Source organism: Myxocyprinus asiaticus, chromosome 4 (assembly GCF_019703515.2).
Source record: "Myxocyprinus asiaticus isolate MX2 ecotype Aquarium Trade chromosome 4, UBuf_Myxa_2, whole genome shotgun sequence".
NCBI lineage: Eukaryota > Metazoa > Chordata > Actinopteri > Cypriniformes > Catostomidae > Myxocyprinus > Myxocyprinus asiaticus.
Window position 1 is genome coordinate 33,069,085 of NC_059347.1, and position 22,957 is coordinate 33,092,041.

At 38.4% G+C, this 22,957-nt stretch overlaps 1 protein-coding gene across 2 annotated transcripts; it reads left to right on the top strand.

Annotated features, from left to right (window-relative positions):
• The first annotated feature begins 217 nt into the window (after window positions 1-217).
• wdr44 (WD repeat domain 44) lies at window positions 218-22,946 on the top strand. 2 transcript variants are annotated; one of them, XM_051687448.1, is made up of 20 exons: window positions 218-485; window positions 594-729; window positions 7,465-7,498; window positions 10,582-10,659; window positions 10,960-11,581; window positions 11,802-11,935; window positions 12,038-12,130; window positions 12,279-12,415; window positions 16,170-16,253; window positions 16,760-17,018; window positions 17,141-17,279; window positions 18,614-18,678; window positions 18,808-18,924; window positions 19,417-19,539; window positions 19,623-19,814; window positions 20,819-20,920; window positions 21,098-21,213; window positions 21,387-21,514; window positions 21,975-22,109; window positions 22,235-22,946. In XM_051687448.1, the coding sequence occupies exons 2-20, from the start codon at window positions 653-655 to the stop codon at window positions 22,321-22,323; spliced, it is 2,724 nt and encodes a 907-aa protein (XP_051543408.1). In that variant the 5' UTR covers window positions 218-485; window positions 594-652; the 3' UTR covers window positions 22,324-22,946. The 2 variants fall into 2 exon arrangements, with proteins under 2 accessions (XP_051543408.1, XP_051543400.1); XM_051687440.1 differs by having other exon boundaries at window positions 218-729.
• Window positions 22,947-22,957: the final 11 nt, after the last annotated feature.

Here is a 22,957-nt window from a genome sequence, read left to right on the forward strand (position 1 = left end):
AAAATTGAAAATAAATAAAACTAATACAAAATTGAAATGGGCATGAATTTTCATACAGAATATGGTATAAAGAAAATATACTTGTCGGAGAAATAAATCACAAATAGTCCCCTTCTTTCAGTCATCGCACCAACCCAGACTAACCAACCACTGAAGAGCACAAATCTGTGGCTACAGATCAGCTGTCCAGTGGTTCATGCTTCTAAACCACGCGAGATTTCGGTGGACGCGAGAAGACCTGTCGCCGTTTCTCTTCCTCCTCGCGGTTTGTTTTCGATCACATATCCCGGTAGGGGACCTTCCCCATATGCCACGATCACTGACAGTCCGCATGGAAGACTTCGTGCGGACTTTGACATTGCATTACCCGTTGATCAGACTGAACAAAACCAACAGATATTGCTATAAAAGAACTATCCATTCCGCCGTCTGATAGATCTTGTAATCTAGGCCGTGTGTCTGGCTGCATTATCGTGCATATTCAGGTGAGCGGAGCGGCCTCTCCCAGCACTCATGCCATCGACACCCTTCAGGTGTGAAATCCGTTACATTCCTGACACTTCTTTTCTCGCCTCTTGATTTAATACCGGTAGGAGTTTGCCTCTTTTGCTGAAACACTAGCGGCGGCTACCCTGCATGTAGCCCGGGCTCAATGGCGTCGGATACCAGCGACACGGAGGAGTTTTACGATGCAGCGGAGGATGTCAACTTCACTCCTACATATCATGCGTGAGTCTCACATGCGAAATAAAAAGATGCATACTATTCTCTGCATTACGGCAGTGTGATATCCATGTCCAAGCAACACCTGTCAAAGCTGTCAACAGCCCCCCCATTCTGTTTGTAGTTGTGCTGATTCTGTACAGCCATATATCGTTTATGCTTATCATATGACTTTTACACAATCATTCAAGGCTGTGTGTCAACCCCTGTGTAACTGCCTACCTAGACTGCATTATGTCGGGCATTTTATGCGCGTTTCGAGTCAGCTGAGCCTATGCGCTGTCTGGTTTTGAGACAGGCACGATCTTGCTGTGACACGTAGCCTTGAGATGATGTGGCTGTGCCTGTGTTGTATTGTATCTGGGTTATTACTTGAACCAGATTATTTTACATCCGTTAAAACGTTTAAACGCTTTTATGAACCCTGATTGAAATTGGTATAGAACTGTATACGGTCATGTTAGAAATGTCATATACCGGTAGTTTGCGAGATTTCCCTTGTAACTGTCACATCTTTCACCTCTAAAACGGACAGTAATGGCCCTGCTTGCTGACTGATAAATAGCCGTGCATCATTCACGATAAAGTGCAGCAATGAACTCTTCAGCAGCTTCACACAGCACCTGAGACTTTGACAGCACCCATAGCTGATCATTATTTTTATTGCATAGCAACGTTCTGTTACTGTTTACTGTCAGGTTTCATATGTTATAACGGAAGTTTGGCATTTAATATTAATACTTAGGGGCCGTTTACACAACAACGTTTTCAACTAAAAACGGAAAACCTTTTATGCGTTTGGCTGTTCATTTACACGACAACGGCGTTTTGGGGCCTGAAAACGCAAACTTGAAAACCGGTTTCAAAGTGCAAGTTTTTGAAAACGATGCCGTTATCGTCTCCGTGTAAACATACAAAAACGATGACGTCATGCGCACGCGTATTACGTGTTATATAAAGAATGATGGATTGACAGGCATCAATTTGAGATGTATAATTATCAATATGAATATTGGTGTTTGTGCAAATAACAATAATCAACAATTTATTCATTTGGAGTGTTTTGTATGGAGTGTGAACATTGTACATTAGGTAGAACCTGCAATTTGAAAATCTTGAAATTAATGTATGGATTCAGATGGGAAAAATGTATTTGTATTTTAAATGTTATTTATTTATTTTTATTTGATGTACCTTTACCCTGCAATTCATTCACCCACTGCTTATGTATATAGCCTATAGACAGAAATGTGATGCCATGTACAGTCTTCAATGATATGCTTAGAATATGATAATATGAGGCAGTGAAAATGCATGTTAGATCCAGTGTACACAAGACCTCTCTTTCCATCAGAAGATATCCATATATCAGAGTTCTGTCTGATACCCAAAACCAGTCAACATCAACAGCTTGTTACATTAACTTACTCTCCTACCAGCCCAAGAGTCAGCAGGGGTAATACAGAAGGCAGGAGACGAAGTGATGGTAAAAATGAGCAGAGTTTATTGAATAATCTTGAGAGTTCAGTCTATAGGCATGCACGCGAGACATTCAAAACTACAATGGCGGACTACAGGACTGTGTTTGTGCTGCTCAAGATTTTGAGTTTATTGATGCTTCTCCAGCAAAGTGTAGATTTACGGCATCACTACAACCAACGATTGCCATCTTCATTGTTTGTATTCACCGCTCTGTGGAAGAATGCTTATGTGCGCAGGCGCGTAGTGTTTCTTTACAAAGTGACATCGCCAACTACTGGCCTGGCATGCATAATACAGCGTTTTAGTTGTTTTCACGGATCTGTGTGAACGGGGATTGTTTTGACAACGTTGTCGTCTGTACGCGAAACTTTTCAAAAACACAAAGGATAAACCTTTCCTTTTTTAGTACATCGTTGTCATGTAAACGTACCCTTAAATAAATAGCATTTTAATAAAAAAAATTTTTTTAAACAAATCTTTTCTCCCCAATTTGGAATGCCCAATTCTCCACTACTTAGTTGGTAATCGTGGTGGTGCGGTTACTCACCTCAATCCGGGTGGCGGAGGACAAGTCTCAGTTGCCTCCACTTCTGAGACCGCCAATCTTATCACGTGGCTCGCTGTGCATGACACCGTGGAGACTCACAGCACGTGGAGGCTCATGCTATTCTGCGCAATCCACGCACAACTTACTATGCATTGAGAGCAAGAACCACTCATCGCGACCACGAGGAGGTTACCCCATGTGACTCTACCCTCCCTAGCACCCAGGCCAATTTGGTCACTTAGGAGACCTGGCTGGAGTCACTCAGCACACCCTGGATTCGAACTCGCGACTCCATGGGTTGTAGTTAGCATCAATACTCGACAACATTTGTGTTTATTATGTGTTAATGGTTTTATCAAATCAATAAGGTACTCGAGGCTGTGCCAGAGGGCTTTTATTACTGAATTAACAATCTGTTTTTAACCATAGGAGAGAGCGTAATGTTCAAGAAGCGTGTTACGACAGTTAGTTCTCATTTGCGGACACCATACATATGAATGGTCTTCTCTTATAAAACAGCAATTGTATCCTAGTAAACTCCACACATAGTTCATTCTAAAAGGATTGTTTAGTGTAAAACATGTTGAAGATTAGCAGACAGGTGGTCAGTTCATAAAGCGATGAGCTGTTTCTCACAAAAGCAGTTTATTCATCACACTGAAGCATCTTCTCCATAGAAATCCATTAACTGGTCTCCTTTTCTGTGTAGCACGCTTAAAATGTCTGTGGGACCGCCATGTTCTACATATTGTTGCTAACATCATAGGCTCACCTTGATAGAAGGGCTCTGGCTGTGCCATATTATGAATAGAGTCACAGCTGAAAGGTAGGATTGTTACTAAATACTAGGGGTGTAACGGTTCAAATTTCTCACGGTTCGGTTTGTATCACGGATTTAGGGTCATGGTTTCGGTACGGTTCAGTATTTGTTATGTTCAGGAGGAAAAAAATGTTACTGCCATATCCAAAGTTAAAATATTCTATTTGGTAACAGACGCTTCAAGAGATTTGCACTCACTACAAAACACCATGGTTTTACTACAATAACCAAAGTTTAAACATTGTATTTGTAGTAAAATCATAGTAACCACAAAAATAACATGGTTACTGTCATGGTTACAATACTATAGTAAAATCATTGTTAATATATGGAGACTACAGTATTACTGTTGTAAAACAATGGTTAATTGTATCAAAACTATGATTTCTGCCAAGAAAACAATGGTGACAGCAGTCATTGTTACTTCAGTCATTGCTACTACAATATTACTATAGTAAAACCATGGTTAATTGTCCTTAACTAAAAAAAAAAAACTTTCTCTAATTACTAACTCAACATTTGAACTTAATACCTGCATTATTACACGACAGGCATCAACATAAAGTACATTTCAAACTCAACTCAGTGAATATTCAACTTTCAGAATCTGTAGATCACTATAGAAGAAATAAACTTGCTATTACAATGGATACGAGAAGGGATGTCGTAACGCGACTCGAGTATTTTAATCATACGTGGAAATCCCACATCTTCATCAACGGAGTAAGGGCGACATAACTTTGGCTATGAGCACCCCAAGCGCTTTACTTCTTGTTTCATGTCTGTCCGAACTAGTGCTTGTTTAAAGACGGAAGGGATTGTTTTGGGCTCACCTGTGGCTCTGTGCACACCGCATGCTATTTATCCTCCGGGGATGTCAGCCTAAATAGCTAATCAAATATTGATATCACCAGTATACGGCACTCGCGTTGAGCCATGTCTGCAAACAGTGCCTGTTTTGTAAATGTTTTTTGACCATCGCTGTTGTAATTGACTGCATAAAGAAAAAGTTCCCAGACAGGAGACTTGAATGACGCAGGGGCTTGTCTCTTGTGGCTTGTTTTCTCAGCTTGCCATTTTACCAGCTAACGTGTGAAGAACTGTGATGTCATCAACTGATTTAACATACAGTTAATAGGACAGCTGCTCTCTTTAGAAAGTTGACCCACGTGAAACACAGGCAGAGTTTGTCCATCTACAGAGCCACACAGGTGCATTAGTAGAAGTTACAACTGCGCATGTCTGTTTGGTGCTTTTTTTGCTTCGCCAAACTGTATGACCCAAATGCGTTATTAAACTAGAGATGAACTGTGGGGCAAATGCTTACCGAAACGTGGTTGGTTTTTTACCGAGAACCGTTACACCCCTACTAAATACACAAAATAACACAGCCTCTCGAACCTTATTGCTTAAATATACAATTTTCCATGCTATTTTATAAAACGTTTTGAGTCCACTTGTATTTTGCATTTTTCTATTTTAATCGTTCATTTTTCATTACAAATAATATTATCAACATAACAGTTTGAGTTAAAAATTTGTGCAAAACCCGCATGTGAAAAATTTTGCATGTGAATTTTCACAGAGCATCTTGCGAAAGTGCTTTAATGAAAGAAAACCTGTCCTTTTGTACAAAATAAGATAACACAATGTCAAAAATTTGCCTATTTGATTACTGATCACGGAATTGTGTGGAACTCATAAATATTTCTTATGTCATACATTTTTCAAAATCACACAGAGGGGTAATCACTAGCACGCAAGCAACGGCGAGAGAGGAGCATTGAAGTTTTTCGCACCTGCATTCCAATCTACATCTTGATGTAATCATGTTCATGAGACTAAACACTATTAAAGTGTGACTAGACACACGCTGCATGTGCACATCACAAGCCGATCAACTATTTAGCCTTTTTCGGTGAATCGCACCTGCAAAATACTTAAACTTTATTTCCAGGTTTAGTTTATATTTTGAATAGACTCAGATTTTTGGACCCCACAATTTGGGTTTATGTTTTCTCTTAAGGAGGGTGTACCTGTATGCTGCATTTGAAATCTCAAGGATTAATCGTGGCGTTTTCCTTGTTACATGACGTGTTGTTCTGAAAGCAAAAAGAAACAAATGAAACACGGAATGTAGGCTGTCATCCGCACAGCCTGACCGAATTAAAGTGGGCACGTTTACTCGTGCGATTAACCAAAAGTGAAGCGCGAATGGCTTGTGATGCGCGAATGGCTTACACGCACTGCAGGAATCTGTTGGGTATACTGCAGTCTCGTCACATTTAAACTTTTTGTTTAGCTTCCCTTTCAGCTCATGAAAACACGCTGCGTGATCATGAGGTAGGATTACATCAAGATGTAGATTAGAATGCAGGTGTGGAATTTCATTGTATTCATTTCATTGTCTTCTCCTCTCTCTTGCCATTGCTGGTGTGCCAGTGATTACCCCTCCACGTTGCCGACCCCTGCTTTAGACTGATGCCAGTTTAACAGTCTTTTGCTGGGTTTCCATCCAAAATGTTTCGCATTTTTTAAGCGCATTTCTAAACATTCGACTTAAGAAAATACGAATTGTTGCGCGTTTCCATCTACTACGTAATGCGCATTATCATGAGAGAGCCGCCTCATCATGATGGAGCAGCTGAATGACCTCTCCCTGCTTTAGGGATAGTTTTATTTGCAAGATTGGAGCAAGTATCTCATTTTATTAAATGCATCCACGAGACACCGCTCAATAAGTGTAATATCTGATATAATGTGGGCTGAAATAGCTGCGATGCCCACACACAGTCTCTGCATACCTGGGAGCGCCCATTCTCAAAACTGTTCTGGCAGATTGTGAGGACCCATTTTATTGACCAGTGGGTTAAACACTTCCGAATGACAAGCGCTATGTTCGAGGAATTGTGTGCCAAGGTCGGACCTTTCGGTGGGCTAGTATAAATAAGAATAAACAGTTTCCATCACCTTAATGTGCATTTTAACTAATGCGAAACTCTAGAAAATCCACATCCTCCTAGCACATTAAATTTTAAGCGAATTTAGAATGTTTCTTCGCATATCATGCGTTTCCATTCAGGATTTCTTATGCGCAATTTCAAAATGCGCATAAAAATAGTTGGATAGTTTTGATAGTTGGAGTGTTTGAGTCATAAACATGATGGCTATTTTCAGTAAAGAGCACTCGGATGACTCAAAAACACAATGACTCAGATTCTGAGTGTTAATCAACAGTGATTAAAGATTGGAAGACTGCAGGATCCGAAATCAGTTGCTCTTTTGTTTGAAGAATGAATCTCCATGTTATCTAGTACAAAAGATCCAGTCTGCATATTCTTGTTATCACGGCATGTCAGGGGTCAAAGGTGGTGTGAGAGCACTTTTGTGAGTGGAGAGGAATCTTTTGGCTTTGGAGATGTAAATGTCTTCAGTGATGGCTGAAAGTTGATTTGGAAGTTTGTGTGTGGTTGCTGCACTGATGGGCACAAACATCTGAGTGTCTTAGTGAAAGCTAGTTTCGAGTTGCTGGTTAAAGGGTGTGTTATGAATGAAATAGAAGGGCTTGTCTGTTCATGAATGCTGCGTCAGGCAGGTCACACTAGCTACTTTTAATTATGCACAAACCTTTTTATGTGAACTCAGTGCTGAGAGGAGCCCTCACACCAACTGACTGTGTTTTTGTACACACAGAACCTTATTGATGTTCACTAATTAGTATATAGTATGCTTCTTTCTGGCTGAAGGGTATATTGGCTCAAATTTCACATAGGTTTTGCACCTCTGTGTATGACATGGGAAAATTAAGCTCAGTGTGAATATATGAAGCCTAGCCTTGGTGAGCTATGTTCTTAATCCACAATTCTTTGTTTTGTTTTTTCATTCCCTCTAGGTCACCTGCAAAATTTGAACTTCCCCAGCCTGTGGTAAGAGTTTTCTGTTGTTACTTACGTACACCTGTATCTACCTGTTCAGGTCAACCTTCTTTACAGGAGACAAATTAGTACAGCTCTTAGTGAAGAAGGAACATATACACTGATCGGCCACAACATTAAAACCACCTGCCTAATATAGTATAGTTCCCCCTTGTCCCACCAAAACAGCTCCAACCTGCATCTCAGAATAGCATTATGAGATGATATTCCTTCTCACCACAATTGTACAGAGCGGTTATCTGAGTTACTGTAGACTTTGTCAGTTCGAACCAGTCTGGCCATTCTCTGTTGACCTCTCTCATCAACAAGGCGTTTCTGTCCACTGAATTGCTGCACACAGGATGTTTTTTGTTTTTTGGCACCATTCGGAGTAAATTCTAGGGTAAACTGTTGTGTGTGAAAATCCCAGGAGATCAGCAGTTACAGAAGTACTCAAACCAGCTCATAACCTTAAACATGGGATCAGTAGCATGATCAAAGAAAATTTTTTGAAAACTTGAGCACAATCAGAAGAATTTAGCTTGTCCCCAACATATTGATTTGCCAATAGGGCTGCAACTAACGGTTATTTTGATAATCGACTAATCTAATGATTATTAGAACGATTATTCGACTATTCGGGCGATTTATTTCAAGGATTAATCATTAGCTCTTAACCGACTGTTCAGCTTGTGCCTGAGTTAAAAGGTTGAATTAAATGTGCTTACAAACAATAAAGTGGACAAAATCATCTTTTAAAATTACCTCTAAATGACATTCACTGAATTAAAGGAAAAAAATATATACTTTTTATCAAGTTTAATTCAGTCAAAAATTCACTGCAAAAAATCCTATTATCAAGTGTTTTTGACTTGTTTTCCATTTAAAAATATCTAAAAATCTTTAAAACATGATACATTTACTTTAGAAGCAACATATAAGATGCTAAGAATTGCTTTCAGAGAATGTACCTTGAATATGTGTATTTTGTATATAAGTGTATTTTTTTACTTGGTTATACTTCCGCGAGTGCAGTAAAGTACTAAATATCTTATATGCTGCTTCTGAGGTAAATGTATCTTTTACATTTTTAGATACCTAAAAATATTTTCAAATATTTGAACATTCTCAGATAACAAATTTTTCTTCTGCAATATAACTCCCAAAGTAAATGTATGTTGTTTTAAAGGAGTTTTATATATTTATATGGGAAAATAAGCCAAAACAAAAACAAATCAAAAACTTATTTTGTTGCTATGTAAAATGGGTGAAGACTACCCTGTCACCTTTTTGTTCACCTTGATCCATCTTTAACTCGCCAAAAAAAAAAAAAACCTCTCTCTTCTTAATAAAGCTGCATATTGCCGTATTTTCTTCATGATAAGAAACACACAGTGACACATATATTATGATTCAATATGTCGCAAGCCATCACGTTAAAATCTAGCTGCACCAAGCGCGCATGATGTGCATCAGCTGGGTGGAGTTTCAATCTCTCCCCCTCAGATTGGGTCACTTCTCACGACTCATAGAAGTGGTGCTGACCGCACAGAGAAATACCAGTTTCAGAGTTTGTACTTATTTGCATGACCTGCTTCCTTATTATTTGAACTTTAATAAAGGATGCATTAAATATAAAAGGCTGGGATGTTTCTTTTAAAGACAATCAGCACGCAAGGTTTGCTTAAGCGGAAAGGCAGCTTCGCAATATTTCACTATGAGAGTGCTTCTGTATTTACTTATTTTGTATTTTTGTATAATCTCCTCATACTTAACATCGCCTGAAGCTGTTTGGAAAGTTTGGAGTGCGTCTGGACTGTGAACTGTCTTCTTCCTCTCCTCAATCAGGCGCGAGCTACAGTGCACCTCTCGGGCGTCATCATTAATTTAATATAATCTCATGTTATGTTAAATGACATCAATCGACAACTACAATTTTTGTCGGACAATTTTTATTGTCAATAACATCAACTACTCATTTCAGCCCTGTTTGCCAATAATGGTTATAACCTTTCTTTTCATTAATGCATTAGTGCAGAATGGGAATATGATCTGAGTTTGACACAGAGTCTGAGGCTCTGCACAAGCTTTGTTTAAACATTTAAGTAAAATAGATCCTACTCATCAAATAAAACCAACCAAACTGCTTTTGAAGAATTTTCAACAGTACTTTTAGAGAATTCTAAAACTCTGATTGGCTTTGTAAAGACATGAATCAAAATCTCTAGAATGTTCTTTACCTCAGGCAAAGTCCCTTTCAAAGCAAGACAGAACACTCTACGGCCATCTTTGGAACGCTCCTGTGCAGCTGGGCAGCTATTTTTCGATGTAAACAAGCAGCATTAAAGTATAAATCCTATCTACTTGAATGGCAGGGTTCCGGAAAGACCGAAATCTCTAAAACGGTTGGTTAAGATTACAATTAAAAAAGAATATTTCAAATCAGCAGTAAAATCAGACAACAATGGTATCATAAATTGTGCTTTTTCAACTCCGATCACCCTTAAAACGCAATTTTTCAGGCTCGTTCAGCTAATGTGCATGCACGTTCTTGACTGACTGGCGATGTCTGTCTGTATCTAAAAGGAGGCGATATCTGTCCATATCTAAAAGGTGATTTGGCTCCTTTACCTGTAAGGCGGGACTTCCTTTTTAACATCCGTTGGACATTGAGTGTTCCAAATTCTCCCATTCATTTTAATACCAGTGGTCCATCTCTGCTAAACTTTCTCTTCCTCAGACCACATCGGAACTAATCCGTTTTCATCTGAAAGCTGTTTTCAGTTTCCTAACGTCATCATTTTCCAAAGTACCCAGTAATAGAGAGCGTTTTCGAAACATTGCATTTTTGGTGGAGGAAAATGCATTTGAAGTGTAGATGAGATGTGTAAATGTTGCAAAATTAATGCGTTTCAATTGAAAACATATTAGTGTGGATGTGGCCTCGGTCTGTTATTTTGAAAAATAATTACAATTATTTTAAATGGAAAAAATAAGTTGGAATATGCATGTATCTGTAAAGATATGACATTATGTGGAGATATGTGGTTTGTTTATCGGATTATTTTTCATGTGTTGCTTTTGGTTGGCTGCAGGGTCTTGCAGAGAATGTGGCACAGGAAGTCACTGCCGTATTGGTTCAGCCAGAACCCCGCCATGATGATTCCCTTCAGGTGGGTGTGCCCTTGATGCAGCTTTGCTTTATTCTTGCTACTTCGTTCTTTAGCCTTTCTCTACTTTCATGTTGGCTGGATGCCAGACTCTCTTGGTCAATAACTGAGACCTTTATAGGCATGGTCATAAGTCATAATTGATTATATATGAACTGCAACAACTGTACCCAGTAAAGTAAACAGCTTTCATCCCCACATCATTTTGGTTTGATTAAATAAACTAAAATGACAAAAGTCCAGCCTGTTCTCTTGCACACTGCACGCATGCTATAGCACAATTTTGAATTTCCCTCTTTCTAGATCATTGACAGTATTATAGAAGAGAGTCAAAAAAATGGAGTGAAAGACCAATTGCTGAGAGAAGAAGAGAAATCTGGAGCCTCATCTGTAGAGGAGAAGAGCCCAATTGCAGAAGACCACAGTGTTGTTGTAAGTCAGGTTCCTGTGGCCGCAACAGTATCTCTGGAGGATTCTAACATGAAACCACATGAAGCTGGCCACACTGAGCAGCTGCCTGATGTGAGACTACAGGAATCAAAGTCACAGGACATTCAGGAAAGAGCACCAGATGTGGCTGGTGTTGCCCAAGAGGGCCAGGACCAAGCTATGCCACCCCCTCCTGACATTACAAGTGCTTTGGGTCAGCCATCACAACCCAACTCCCTGCCCTGTGCTGAAACTCCTAAAACAGCTGACATTTTAGAACAAGTCCCTATGACTGAACCAGATGGCCCTGGCCCTTCCAAACCTCCCAGACATCTAACAGTGGAGCCTGACATTGTGGCTAGTACCAAGAAGCAACCACCCTCAAGACCTCCCCCACCCAGCGGGGCTCCACCTCCTAGGCCGCCTCCCCCTTCACGCCCCAACTTCCCAGCTAGTAAAAAGTCCCAGGAAGTGATGCGACCAACAGGACTAGAAGGTACATTTTCAGAGGCAAGCTATTCAATTGTATCACAGGTTTAAAAAGTAAGAATGCTTATTTTATAGGTGCCATATTTGTCACTAATTTTATGGTGTCTGCTTTTCATTGTTCTCCTTTTTGTCAATTCATGCCTGTTATTAGTCAGATGTTACTCTGAGGTTGTGAAACATCAAGCAGTTGGTGAATAATGCAATTGTTGCTCTTCCTGATTGGTCAGTCTCTGTAGAGCCAGCAGATGAGCCTTGTGGATTGGTCAGCCCAAGTGCCTCAGTGCGATGCATCACTAAAGAAATCCAGCACTCCCTGGATCTCGCTAGTGCCACTAGTGGCGATAAAGTGGTCACTGCACAGGTTCGAAGAAGAATATAGTCGTATCAGATAATATATATGGAAGATTGAAAACACTGAAGATTTACATCATACAATTGTGTTTGTTCCTTTATGTACGATTAGGAAAACGACGAGCAAGCATCTTGTCCTAGCGGCAGTGAGACTCCAGGACCACAGAGACCAAGGTCTAACTCAGGCAGAGAACTTACTGATGAGGTAGTGTGTTTACTTGTCTGTGCAAGTGTGCAACCTTGCGTTAGTTTGAAACAACATTGCTAGATAATGCTTCTCCTGTGTAACTGTGGATCGTAGATTGCACTTAAAATCCAGAAAAGTCAGATATCTGTATCTGTGTGTTATATAGGAGATTCTTGCGAGTGTGATGATCAAGAATCTGGACACTGGTGAGGAGATCCCATTGATCCAGGCAGAAGAGAAACTACCCACTGGAATCAACCCTCTCACACTGCACATAATGAGGAGAACTAAGGAGTATATCTCGTAAGAGAACTACATTTCCAACAGTACACTACAAATTTAAGGCTGCATTCACCCAGCAGTTGGGTTGGGAACCGAGAACTGGTTCTTGTTCAGAACCAGTTCCATTTAGAAAAACAATACCAGAACCGTTTGATTTTTATGACTTTCAGTGCTTGCATGGGCAATTTTCATAACAGTCTTTCCTGCAGCGCATTTCAGCAGCAGCACTGCCACCTACTGAATCTACTGCTCAAAACTCTATATGAGCTGGGTCTTTTTAATCTACCATCGAAACATACAGCGCTCCCAGTGTTGTTCGATTCCTCAACGATTGACTCTTATGAGCCGGTTCTTTTGAATCTTTTAGGGAATCAAAAACACTTATACATCAGTCAGAGCAGGTACTGAATTAATCTTATACTGATGCATATACTGAAGTAATGAATTCTAACTCAAAATGAAATAAGAAATGTTGAAGTCTCACAAGTAAGGCTGAAACGATTAGTCAACGTTATCGGCAACATCGACAATAAATAATTGTCAACACATTTTTTGGAGACCAGACACACTCCAAACTTTCCAAACAGCTTCAGGTAATGTACTGTAGATCGCAAAGTATGAGAGAATTATGCAAAAATACAAAATAAGTAAATACAGAAGCACTCTCGTTGTGAAATAAAGCGGAGCCGGGGCTGCCGTTCCACTGAAGCAACACTTGCATGCTCGCGTCTTTAAAGGAAACACCCCACCATCTTTAATGCGACCTTTATTAAAGTTCAAATAATAAGGAAGCAGGCCATGTAAATAAGTACAAACTCTGAAACTGTAAGAAGTCTATGAGTCGTGAGAAGTGACCCGATTTAAGGGGGAGAGATTGAAACTGCATTCTGGCTAATGCACATTCTGGTGCAGGGACACTCGTCCCTCACACATGCTTGCTGCAGCTAGATTATAACATGATGGCTCGTGACGTAGTGAATCATAGTGCATATGTGTTGCAGTGTGTATCTTATAATGAAGAAAATCAGTGATACACAGCTTTATTAAGAAGAGAGAGTTTGTTTTTTGTGGGTTAAAGATGGATTGATGTGAACAGAAAGTGAGAGAGGTCTTCACCCCATTATTACACTGCAACAAAATACGTTTTTGATTTGTTTTTGTTTTGGATTGTTTTCCCAATATAAATATCTAAAACTCCTTTTAAGCAACGTACATTTACTTAGGAGCTATACTGCAGAAGAAAATTTTGTTATCTGAGAATGTTGAATATAATATAAAAAATAAAAATATTGTAAAATACCTACAAATCCTAAAAAAAGATACATTTACCTGAGAAGCAGCATATAAGATATTTAGACTTGATTTTAGAGAATAGATCTTGAATATAAGTGTATTTTACTTATTAACTGCACTGCCAGAAATATAGCCAAGTGAAAAAATACACTTACACTACCATTCAAAAGTTTAGGGTCACTTACTCATTTTTTTTTTTTTTTTCATCACAACTATGGAATAACATAAATGGAACTAAGGGAATTATGTTGTGACTAAAACAAATCCAAAATAAATGAAAACTGTGTTATATTTTAGCATCTTCAAAGTGGCCACCCTTTGCCTAGAATTTTCAGAAATTTACTCTTGACATTTTCTCAACCAACTTCTTGAGGTATCACCCTGGGATGATTTTTAAACAGTATTGAAGGAGTTCCCATCTATGTTGGGCACTTACTGGCTGCTTTTCTTAATTATTCAGTCCAAGTCATCCATTTCAAAAAAAAAAAAAAATGTTTTTTTTAAAATAGAATTTTAGTTTTGTAATGAAATAAATTAATATGGTGGCACAATTATATTTTTGTCTACAAAACTAATTTCAAACATTTAAGCATACGCCTTCAGATCAAAAGATTTTTAAGATCATGAGAAACATTTCAGTCGTGTTTCAAAACTTTTGAACGGTAATGTATATACAAAATACACTTATACATTCTCTTAAAGCAAGTCTAAATATCTTGTATGTTGCTTCCAAAGTAAATGTTCATGTTTTAAGGATTTTTAGATATTTTTAAATGGAAAACAAGACAAAAATACTTGAAAATAGGAAATATTCAATGAATTTATTACTGAATTAAATTTGATAAAAAGTATATATTTTTTCCCTTTAATTCAGTGAATGTCATTTAATGCTACTTTTAAAAGATGATTTTGTCCTCTTTATTGTTAGTAAGCACATTTAATTCAACCTTTTAACTCAGGCACAAGCTGAACAGTCAGTTAAGAGCTAATGATTAATCGTTGTAAAAATCACCCGAATAGTCGAATAATCGTTCTAATAATCATTAGATTAGTCGATAATCAAAATAATTGTTAGTTACAGCCCTACTCACAAGCATGAGGTACAACATGAGACATCATAACACAGTCTAAACTGTCTCTGGAACTGTTACTGTGTTTATTTAATATACTTCAGACCTGTGAGACTTCAATCAAGCAGTTCAGTTACTAACTGGCTGTTTATATATGCAGTTAAATATACACATGAGTTTTGTTGTTATCAGTGGAATTTTATTAAAGAATAAATGAATTGATGAAATATCACATGTAATGAAATAAATGTTGTCACATTTCTTGTTCGTTTACAGTTTTTATTTAATATATGTTTAGGATCAATTATTAGATTGCATTAATGCCTCTAAAAAGTATGCAAACATGCCTTTTACAATAATCTATTCCTGATTTGTTATGTCTGCTCTGTAGATATCTAAAATGATCACATTATTTGGCAGTAGGCTGCCAATGGCAGTTCGGTTATAAGACGGAAATGGTGGAGCTGTGTGTTATCTGAAGGTTTAAAATCCTGTTGCTGTCTTCCACTGGAGCTGCTCCCAGCAGTTTTGTGGTCTGTGTATGACCCAAATGGCCATGTACCCGGCAAAAAAGCGGTCAAAACCGCTGCTGTTGCATAAGATTTGACTGGTGAACTCGTGCCTCAATTGGACAATTTTTTATAAGAACTTTGTGTCAATCATGACTTTCCAATGAATGAAAGTTGACATCTTTGATAATTTCTTTAGTCACTGTCACTATGGTTTTAACCATTATTTATGGCTATTGCGAGACCTTAAACAAGCTACTTCTCTAAGCTGTTTATTAACAGGACAAATTCAGAGTCAACAGATATGACTGTGTGAACGTAGCTGTAGATCCACAAATTGTTTGAGCTCTGAAATATTTTACACATTTTCAAACCGTCATGAAGTCCTACTGTATGTTAGATGAACTCATCAACAATCTACATCTTTTGAGCTGATATTACATTTCATGTTTGGGATCAGGGATAATTTTCCTTATGCCACACTGCTTTGCTAATGCTCAGGCTGCAGGATTGAGTCCTATCAGTTATCCGATTCTCCACACTCTTATCCGCCCTCGTTTTATCAGTCAGAATGAAACCCAACAACTGTTTTTCCTCTTTCAAAAGGAGAAGGCATGCAATCTCTTCTCTTTGGATTCTAAACCACACTAACACAAGTGGGGCATTTTGGCATGAGGTGCTTCATAATGCTGAGCTGAAAATTGTTTTGTAGTTTCTGTCGTTGTGGTAAAACATTTGGGTTGCTGGTCTGGTCCTGGATCAGTGTTAATAGATGATTTGCCATTGAACATCAGGATTTAATTCAGTCTAATTTAGAAAGGGGTTTAAAGCAAACTCCTGTCTTAAAGCCAGCAGTTCTGGAGGCTTTAGGGTGGGATATCATTCTTTCTCTTTCTTTGGCAGAAATGATGCAGCACAGTCAGATGATGACGATAAGTCCCAGCCTGCCCTTACAGACACAGATGGAGGGAAACTCAAACAGAGAACGTAAGAGATGGAAGTTTCTTTGTAACATATAGTCATAATTTAAAGTAAAAGAATAGGTGTCCATAAGTATGATTTTCAGACAAATCTGTTTCTTACGGCTGTCAATTGATAAAATATTGATCTAATTAATTGTGTGATGTGAGATTAAACTGTGAATAAATAGATTAACAGCATATCAATATTTGCTGAAAAAAAGCCCCCAAATGAAGATAATTCAAAGACATTATATTATTTTGGCAGACGAGTAAAGCATTAAATTGACTTAACATAATAACATAAGTCAATATCTTGTTAGATTTATGTTCCGTTATATTGAAATAAAACAACCATTGGCCCACAGTCTGTAGCAAACCGGTTTGCAATCAGTCAGTTTGAGGAGGTAGACATAGTGTTTTTTTGCCCCCCCCCCCCCCAAAAAAAATATAATTAATTGTACCAAAGTAACATGTTGAATCAACTGGCCTACTATTTATCTAAATGCGACCCTCCCTCCCTCCTGCACTCAGGACACAGTTGAAGAAGTTTCTGGGTAAATCGGTTAAGAGAGCGAAGCATCTGGCGGAGGAATATGGAGAGAAAGCTGTGAATAAAGTCAAGAGCGTTCGGGACGAGGTGTTCCACACAGACCAGGACGACCCATCGTCCAGTGATGATGAGGGAATGCCGTACACCAGACCGGTCAAGTTTAAAGCGGCTCACAGCTTCAAAGGGCCCTTTGACTTTGACCAAATCAAAGTGGTGCAGGACCTGAGTGGAGAGCACATGGTGAGGAGTGTCTGTGTGTGTGCGTGTGACCTTTAATGTGATTTTCAACCCTCATAATGTGGATTATTTTGTTACATTGATCTATATTGGGTATATTTATTCAATGACTCTCTCTCTCTCAGGGTGCTGTCTGGACAATGAAATTCTCTCATTGTGGGAGGCTGCTGGCTACAGCAGGGCAGGATAATGTGGTTCGGATCTGGGTCCTAAAAAATGCCTTTGACTATTTCAACAACATGAGAATAAAGTACAATACAGAAGGTAATTTAAAAAACAGATCACTGCTGAGTGTTTAAGCTTCAACTTTGTCTAGGAAATAAACATTAACACTGTAAATTAATGAAACCAGCTGACTTTTAATACATCAGATAACTGCTGCCTGCTCAGTAGGGGTGGGTAAAAATATAGATTTCTCGATGTATTGCGATCTTCATTTAAAACATCTCAATATCGATTCTTAAATCCCAAGATCGATCTTTTACTCTATGCGCAGCCCTCTACTACAATGAGGGGAAATCACTCGCATTTGCATCCAAATTTCGTGTTATGCGACATTTATTATACTAAATGTATATATTTGGCAACTGGCTGTAAATGTTCAGATTTCACTTACCAGTGATTGTGTAGTATAGTGGTGGAGTATTCAGCAGGGAGACTCCTTTCACTGCATGTTGAGAGTTTAAAGTTGTTCCATGTGTGTCCAAAGACAAGATCCACGCAATCCCATTTGTCATGGAATAATATCTTTTAATACCCCTCCTGTTCTTTATAGTCAGTTGTTGATCAAAAACAACAAAAAATAAACATTTAATTCTAATCACGTGTAGCACATGGTAAACAGATGGTTTACAGATGAGGTAAAGCCATTCGAGTCCTCTCTCGTTAATATGCGCTCATTTACAGACGTTCTTTACAGAACTGCCAGTTTTCTTAAAGAGACATTACAGATTTTTTTAGCACATATTCAACAAATCAATGGAAATACTTTTACAAATTATGCAATTAAACAATAAACATGCAACAAAATATAACATATGCAGTGTAATATTATAGTAATTGATTGAGTACATGGATTTGTTAATTTTTAAAAAGCTAAAATGTGACAAATTATGAAAAATGTATAAAATGTAATAAATAAAATTATTATTTTCATAATGTACCTAGTTAGAAGGTCCCCTGTAAAATTAACAGCATTAGCTGGGAGACAATTTCTTTCATACTGTAAGCAAAAGCAACATTATGACATTTATGAAACATACCCATATGGAACAATATCAAATCGAATCGAGAGCTTGTGAATCGGAATCAAATCAAACTGAGAAATCTGTATCAATACCACGCCCTACTGCTCAGACTGAATTGAAACTGAGATTGAAACTGTGCTTGTATAATTTTTAAGTCAGTTTGTTTGTCTGAATGCACCACATTCAATACTGTAGTAGTGTATGGGAGTAGTGAGTCTTGTCTGAGCTGTGGAAACAGAAACAAAGTTCTTATCGAATGAAAAAAAAAAAAATTGTTTAAATGAAACTTTATATGTGGGTTGAAAGTGCACTGTGTTTCCATTTTAAATGACTCTTTTTGGTTTCTCTCAGGACGTGTATCCCCATCTCCCTCTCAGGAGAGTCTATGTTCCTCTAAATCAGATACGGAGGGAGGGGTAAGGCATTTGTCAGGTTTCTCATTGTTTTGTTGTCTTTCTACTCTTTATTTTGGAGTTCATACCAATGAATCATTCTTTTGGGCCCTAAAATATCTGCCTTTGTCTCTCTTGCTTTATCTTGCTCAGTTTGTTGCTGCAGTGGAAGACACGGACAATGAGGACAGAAACGTGCCATTCCGACAGGTTCCATTCTGCAAGTACAAAGGTCATACTGCTGACCTGCTGGATCTTTCCTGGTCGAAGGTGAGAGATTACAGCCTTCAGTGGTGCTGTAACAGTTTCCACTCCTCTGGGAAGGCTTTCAACTAGATGTTCGAACATGGCCGCAGGGATTTATTCCCAGTCAGGGTTGTAGCCTGTGTTCCAATGAATCCCAAAGGGTTCAGTCTGGGCTTTGTGCTGAACAGTCAAGTTCTTCCACACCAGACTTGGCAAACCATTTCTTTATGGACCTTGCTTTGTGCACAGGGGCATTATCATGCTGGAGCAGAAAAAGACCCTCCCCAAAGTTGGAAGCACACAATTCTCTAAAATGTCATTGTATACCACGACATAAAGAATTGTCTTCACTGGAATTACTGGAATAGCCAAAACCATTAATTAGAACGGGGTGCCCACATATTTTTGGCCATGTAATGGAAAAGAATTATAGTGCTGAAAACATTTGATGTTCTCAGTTTAACAAATAGTAATTAGACTTATTTATTGTAATGATGGTATTTCTTTTCTGAGCAGAACTACTTCCTCCTGTCATCATCTATGGATAAGACAGTTCGTTTGTGGCACATCTCCAGAAGAGAGTGTCTCTGCTGTTTTCAGCATATAGACTTTGTTACAGCCATCGCATTTCATCCCAGGGTGAGTATGCATGTGTGTGAGCATGTGTGAACTTGTACATAATGGTTTGGGTTTGTGTGTTTTGATGGTTGTCATTCTCTCAGGATGACAGGTATTTTTTGAGCGGCTCTTTGGACGGAAAGTTGCGGTTATGGAATATTCCAGATAAAAAGGTGGCACTGTGGAACGAGGTAGACGGACAGACACGTCTTATCACAGCGGCTAACTTCTGCCAGAATGGAAAATACGCAGTTATCGGCACCTACGATGGACGCTGCATTTTTTATGACACAGAGGTTTGTATTGTTAATGTGAGCTTTTAGATGGGAAAATCCCTGTATCAATGGATAAGAGTTTATTTTCTTTTTACATGTAGAAAGATTTCCATATATACTGTAAATGTACAAATCAAACTGTGAAAATGCACAAAGTCGATCATTGATCTGTAATCACTACTAGGGTTGGGAATCGTAAAATTCCGCTTCCGATTGCTCTTAAAGATTCCGGTTCCTTTAACGGTTCCAGTGACTTTTTGTTTTTAAAAATTTTAAAGAATTATTTAGAAATGAGAAATGCAATTCTTATTGCATTTACTACCCTCTGCTATCTGTTACCAAATAATGAGATAATTTCAGATTTGTACAGGGCAGATATAACAAATCAGAAATAAATGTAATGCAGTTCTTGTAAAAGGTGTGTTTGCAGACTTATTAGAGACAAATACAATCCAGTAATAGATCCTTACTCTATTTTAAATAAAGAAATCTAAACCAAAATGAAACGTGATGGCATATTTCATTAATTCATTTATTATTTTATAAAATTCCAGTTATTACAACAAAACTTTTGTATCTTTAATTATACATTGTCATGAACAACCAGTCACAGGTCTTCATTAAATAAACAGTAACAGTTCCAGAGACAGTTTATACTGTTTTGTAGCCTAATGTTGTACTTCAGGCTTGTAAGACATCAACCGTCATTTTGAGTTGGACATTCATAACTTGCACATCAGTATAAGATTACTAGTATACTGGAATTGCTGTATGTTACGCACTGTAGATTCAAAAGGACCGGCTCATTAGAATGGTTCTTTCGGGATCGGACTATACCGGAAGCACCATATCTTTTGCATGTTGATTCAAAAGAACCGGCTCTGTCAGAGTATTTCAGGACGGTGTTCCAGCTACATCGGTGGAAAATTGAACGCTGGAGAACCGTTAACGGAACCGAAAGTCACGAAAATCATACATTTCTTGGTTTCCAACCCTAATCACTACCTTTATTATATTCTGCTCAGCGTCTTAAGTATCATACCCAAATCCATGTTCGCTCCACGAGAGGCAGGAATCGCGTGGGCCGCAAAATTACTGGTATCGAGCCGCTGCCAGGAGAGAACAAGGTGGGTTCATGTAACAGGAAAAGTTTGATGATAAGAAAATTAGCAGTTGACTAGAATTGAACAGATGACTGAAGTTAGACCTCTACTTGTGTATTCCACTGAATATACTTATTTTTCATCTCAAGGTGATAAAACTTGAGTTCAGAGAGCTGATTGAAATCTCCTTTTCCTCTCCAGATCTTGGTGACGTCGAATGACTCTCGTATTCGCTTGTATGACCTGAGAGATTTGTCTCTTTCCATGAAGTATAAAGGCTACGTGAACAGCAGCAGTCAGATCAAAGCCAGCTTCAGGTGAGAAGAGCAACCCTGATGTACAGCCCGGTTATGTCCATTTCTGATCTAAAATTTTAGCGATTCTCTTGGCATAGACAAGATAGTGTTTGGCCCATTCTGATTCAGATCGTGTTTCATGTGTTGTTTTTATTTTTAACTGCCCTTTATCACATAATTTATTTTTCTTGTAGCCATGACTACTCGTTCATTGTGAGCGGCTCAGAAGACAAGTATGTGTACATCTGGAGCACATACCACGACCTCAGCAAGTTCACCTCTGTACGGCGAGACCGCAATGACTTCTGGGAAGGGATCAAAGGTAATATACTGTATGATGTGATCAGAAAACAAAAATGGATCATATACTGAGAGCAGCTGCAGCTACACAGATGTCTGTAAAAAGAAAAGATTTCAGGAATTTTTGGCGGCCCGTCAAATTGAGAAATTTTGGAATGCAACCACTACATTCAGAACCTAAAAAGAATAAACGTTATTGTTTGTACGTTTAGGGTCTTAAAGTGAAATGAAAATTCTGTTATAATTTACTCAAACCTGTATTACTTTTTTTTTTTCTTTGAACACAAAACGAGATGTTAGGGAGAATGTGTGCCTCTGAAATCATTAACTTTCATTGCATATTTTCCATTCAATGAAAGTGAATGGCATCTAAAATCATCTGTTGATCGTTTGAAACAAGTTTGAGTAAATGATGAGAGAATTTTCATTTTTGGGTAAGCATAAACCACTCCTTTAAATTACTTTTGTTTTCTGCTTTGTAGCCCACAATGCTGTGGTGACTTCGGCCATTTTTGCTCCCCATCCGGATCTTATTGTGCCTCAGGATGCAGGGGCAGAGAAGCCTGACTCAGACTGTAAGAGTGACAGCACGGATGATTCAGAGACCATCCCATCAGGTTCTGCCTATTGCCATGATGACCAGCAGTGTGAAATCACAACAGTATATTGTCTATAGTAGTAGTTATGAATAAAAGGACTCTGTTCTTCTTTTCATTCATCTTTTTTTCTTTCTCTTCCTCAGGGGCGCTGAAAACAGACCACTTTGAAGTTTTACTCTCTGCTGATTTCACTGGAGCCATTAAAGTGTTTGTCAATGTTAAGAAATACTGAACACAACATCCAGTAAATGTATATAAATACAATGATTAAAAAAACTTCTCAGATTTTGGACAGAGGTAAAAATGGAGGACAAAAGACAAAGTGCAGTGCCACTTTACATCTAACCGAGCCCCAATTCACTGACCAATCAGCTGCTGGAGAGTGCTCTGAGAGGTGGAGATTTTAAGCCCCGCCTTATTCACAGAGAACAGGGACCCAGGATGTTGGAAGGCAGGGTCGGTTAAGTAACAGGCTGAGAGCATTGCTATCCTTTACCTTCATTTTTCATAATTTTATATAATTTTGAGAGGAATTATTGTACATAAAAGGGCTTTAAATTGCACGGATCAGTGATGCTATTTTAATGGATGAGTGAAACTGCAAGCCCGAGAATAGATATGAGAGACAGGTGGTCACACTCACACTCACACACACACACAAAAAGCCTTTAATTTTCCACTGCGCACTCTAACCCAAGTCACTGTTTCTGGCAAACACAGTACCACACATTTCCAACTTTAGCACTAACTTAATTTCAATTTAAAACTCTTCGTCAGTGTTATTTTGTTGTAAAAATAATTGAACCTGTTTTGTTTTTTTATGTGTATGATTCCTGAAATAAAAAGTTTTCTCCATGTTGTTTTAA

Excerpts from the sequence above, each read along its gene's own strand:
- wdr44 (XM_051687440.1), top strand. The coding sequence starts at position 653 with ATGGCGTCGGATACCAGCGACACGGAGGAGTTTTACGATGCAGCGGAG. Across the intron at positions 11,582-11,801 it reads GCGACCAACAGGACTAGAAG|TCTCTGTAGAGCCAGCAGAT; the intron begins GTACATTTTCAG and ends CTGATTGGTCAG. Across the intron at positions 20,921-21,097 it reads CGCTGCCAGGAGAGAACAAG|ATCTTGGTGACGTCGAATGA; the intron begins GTGGGTTCATGT and ends TTTCCTCTCCAG.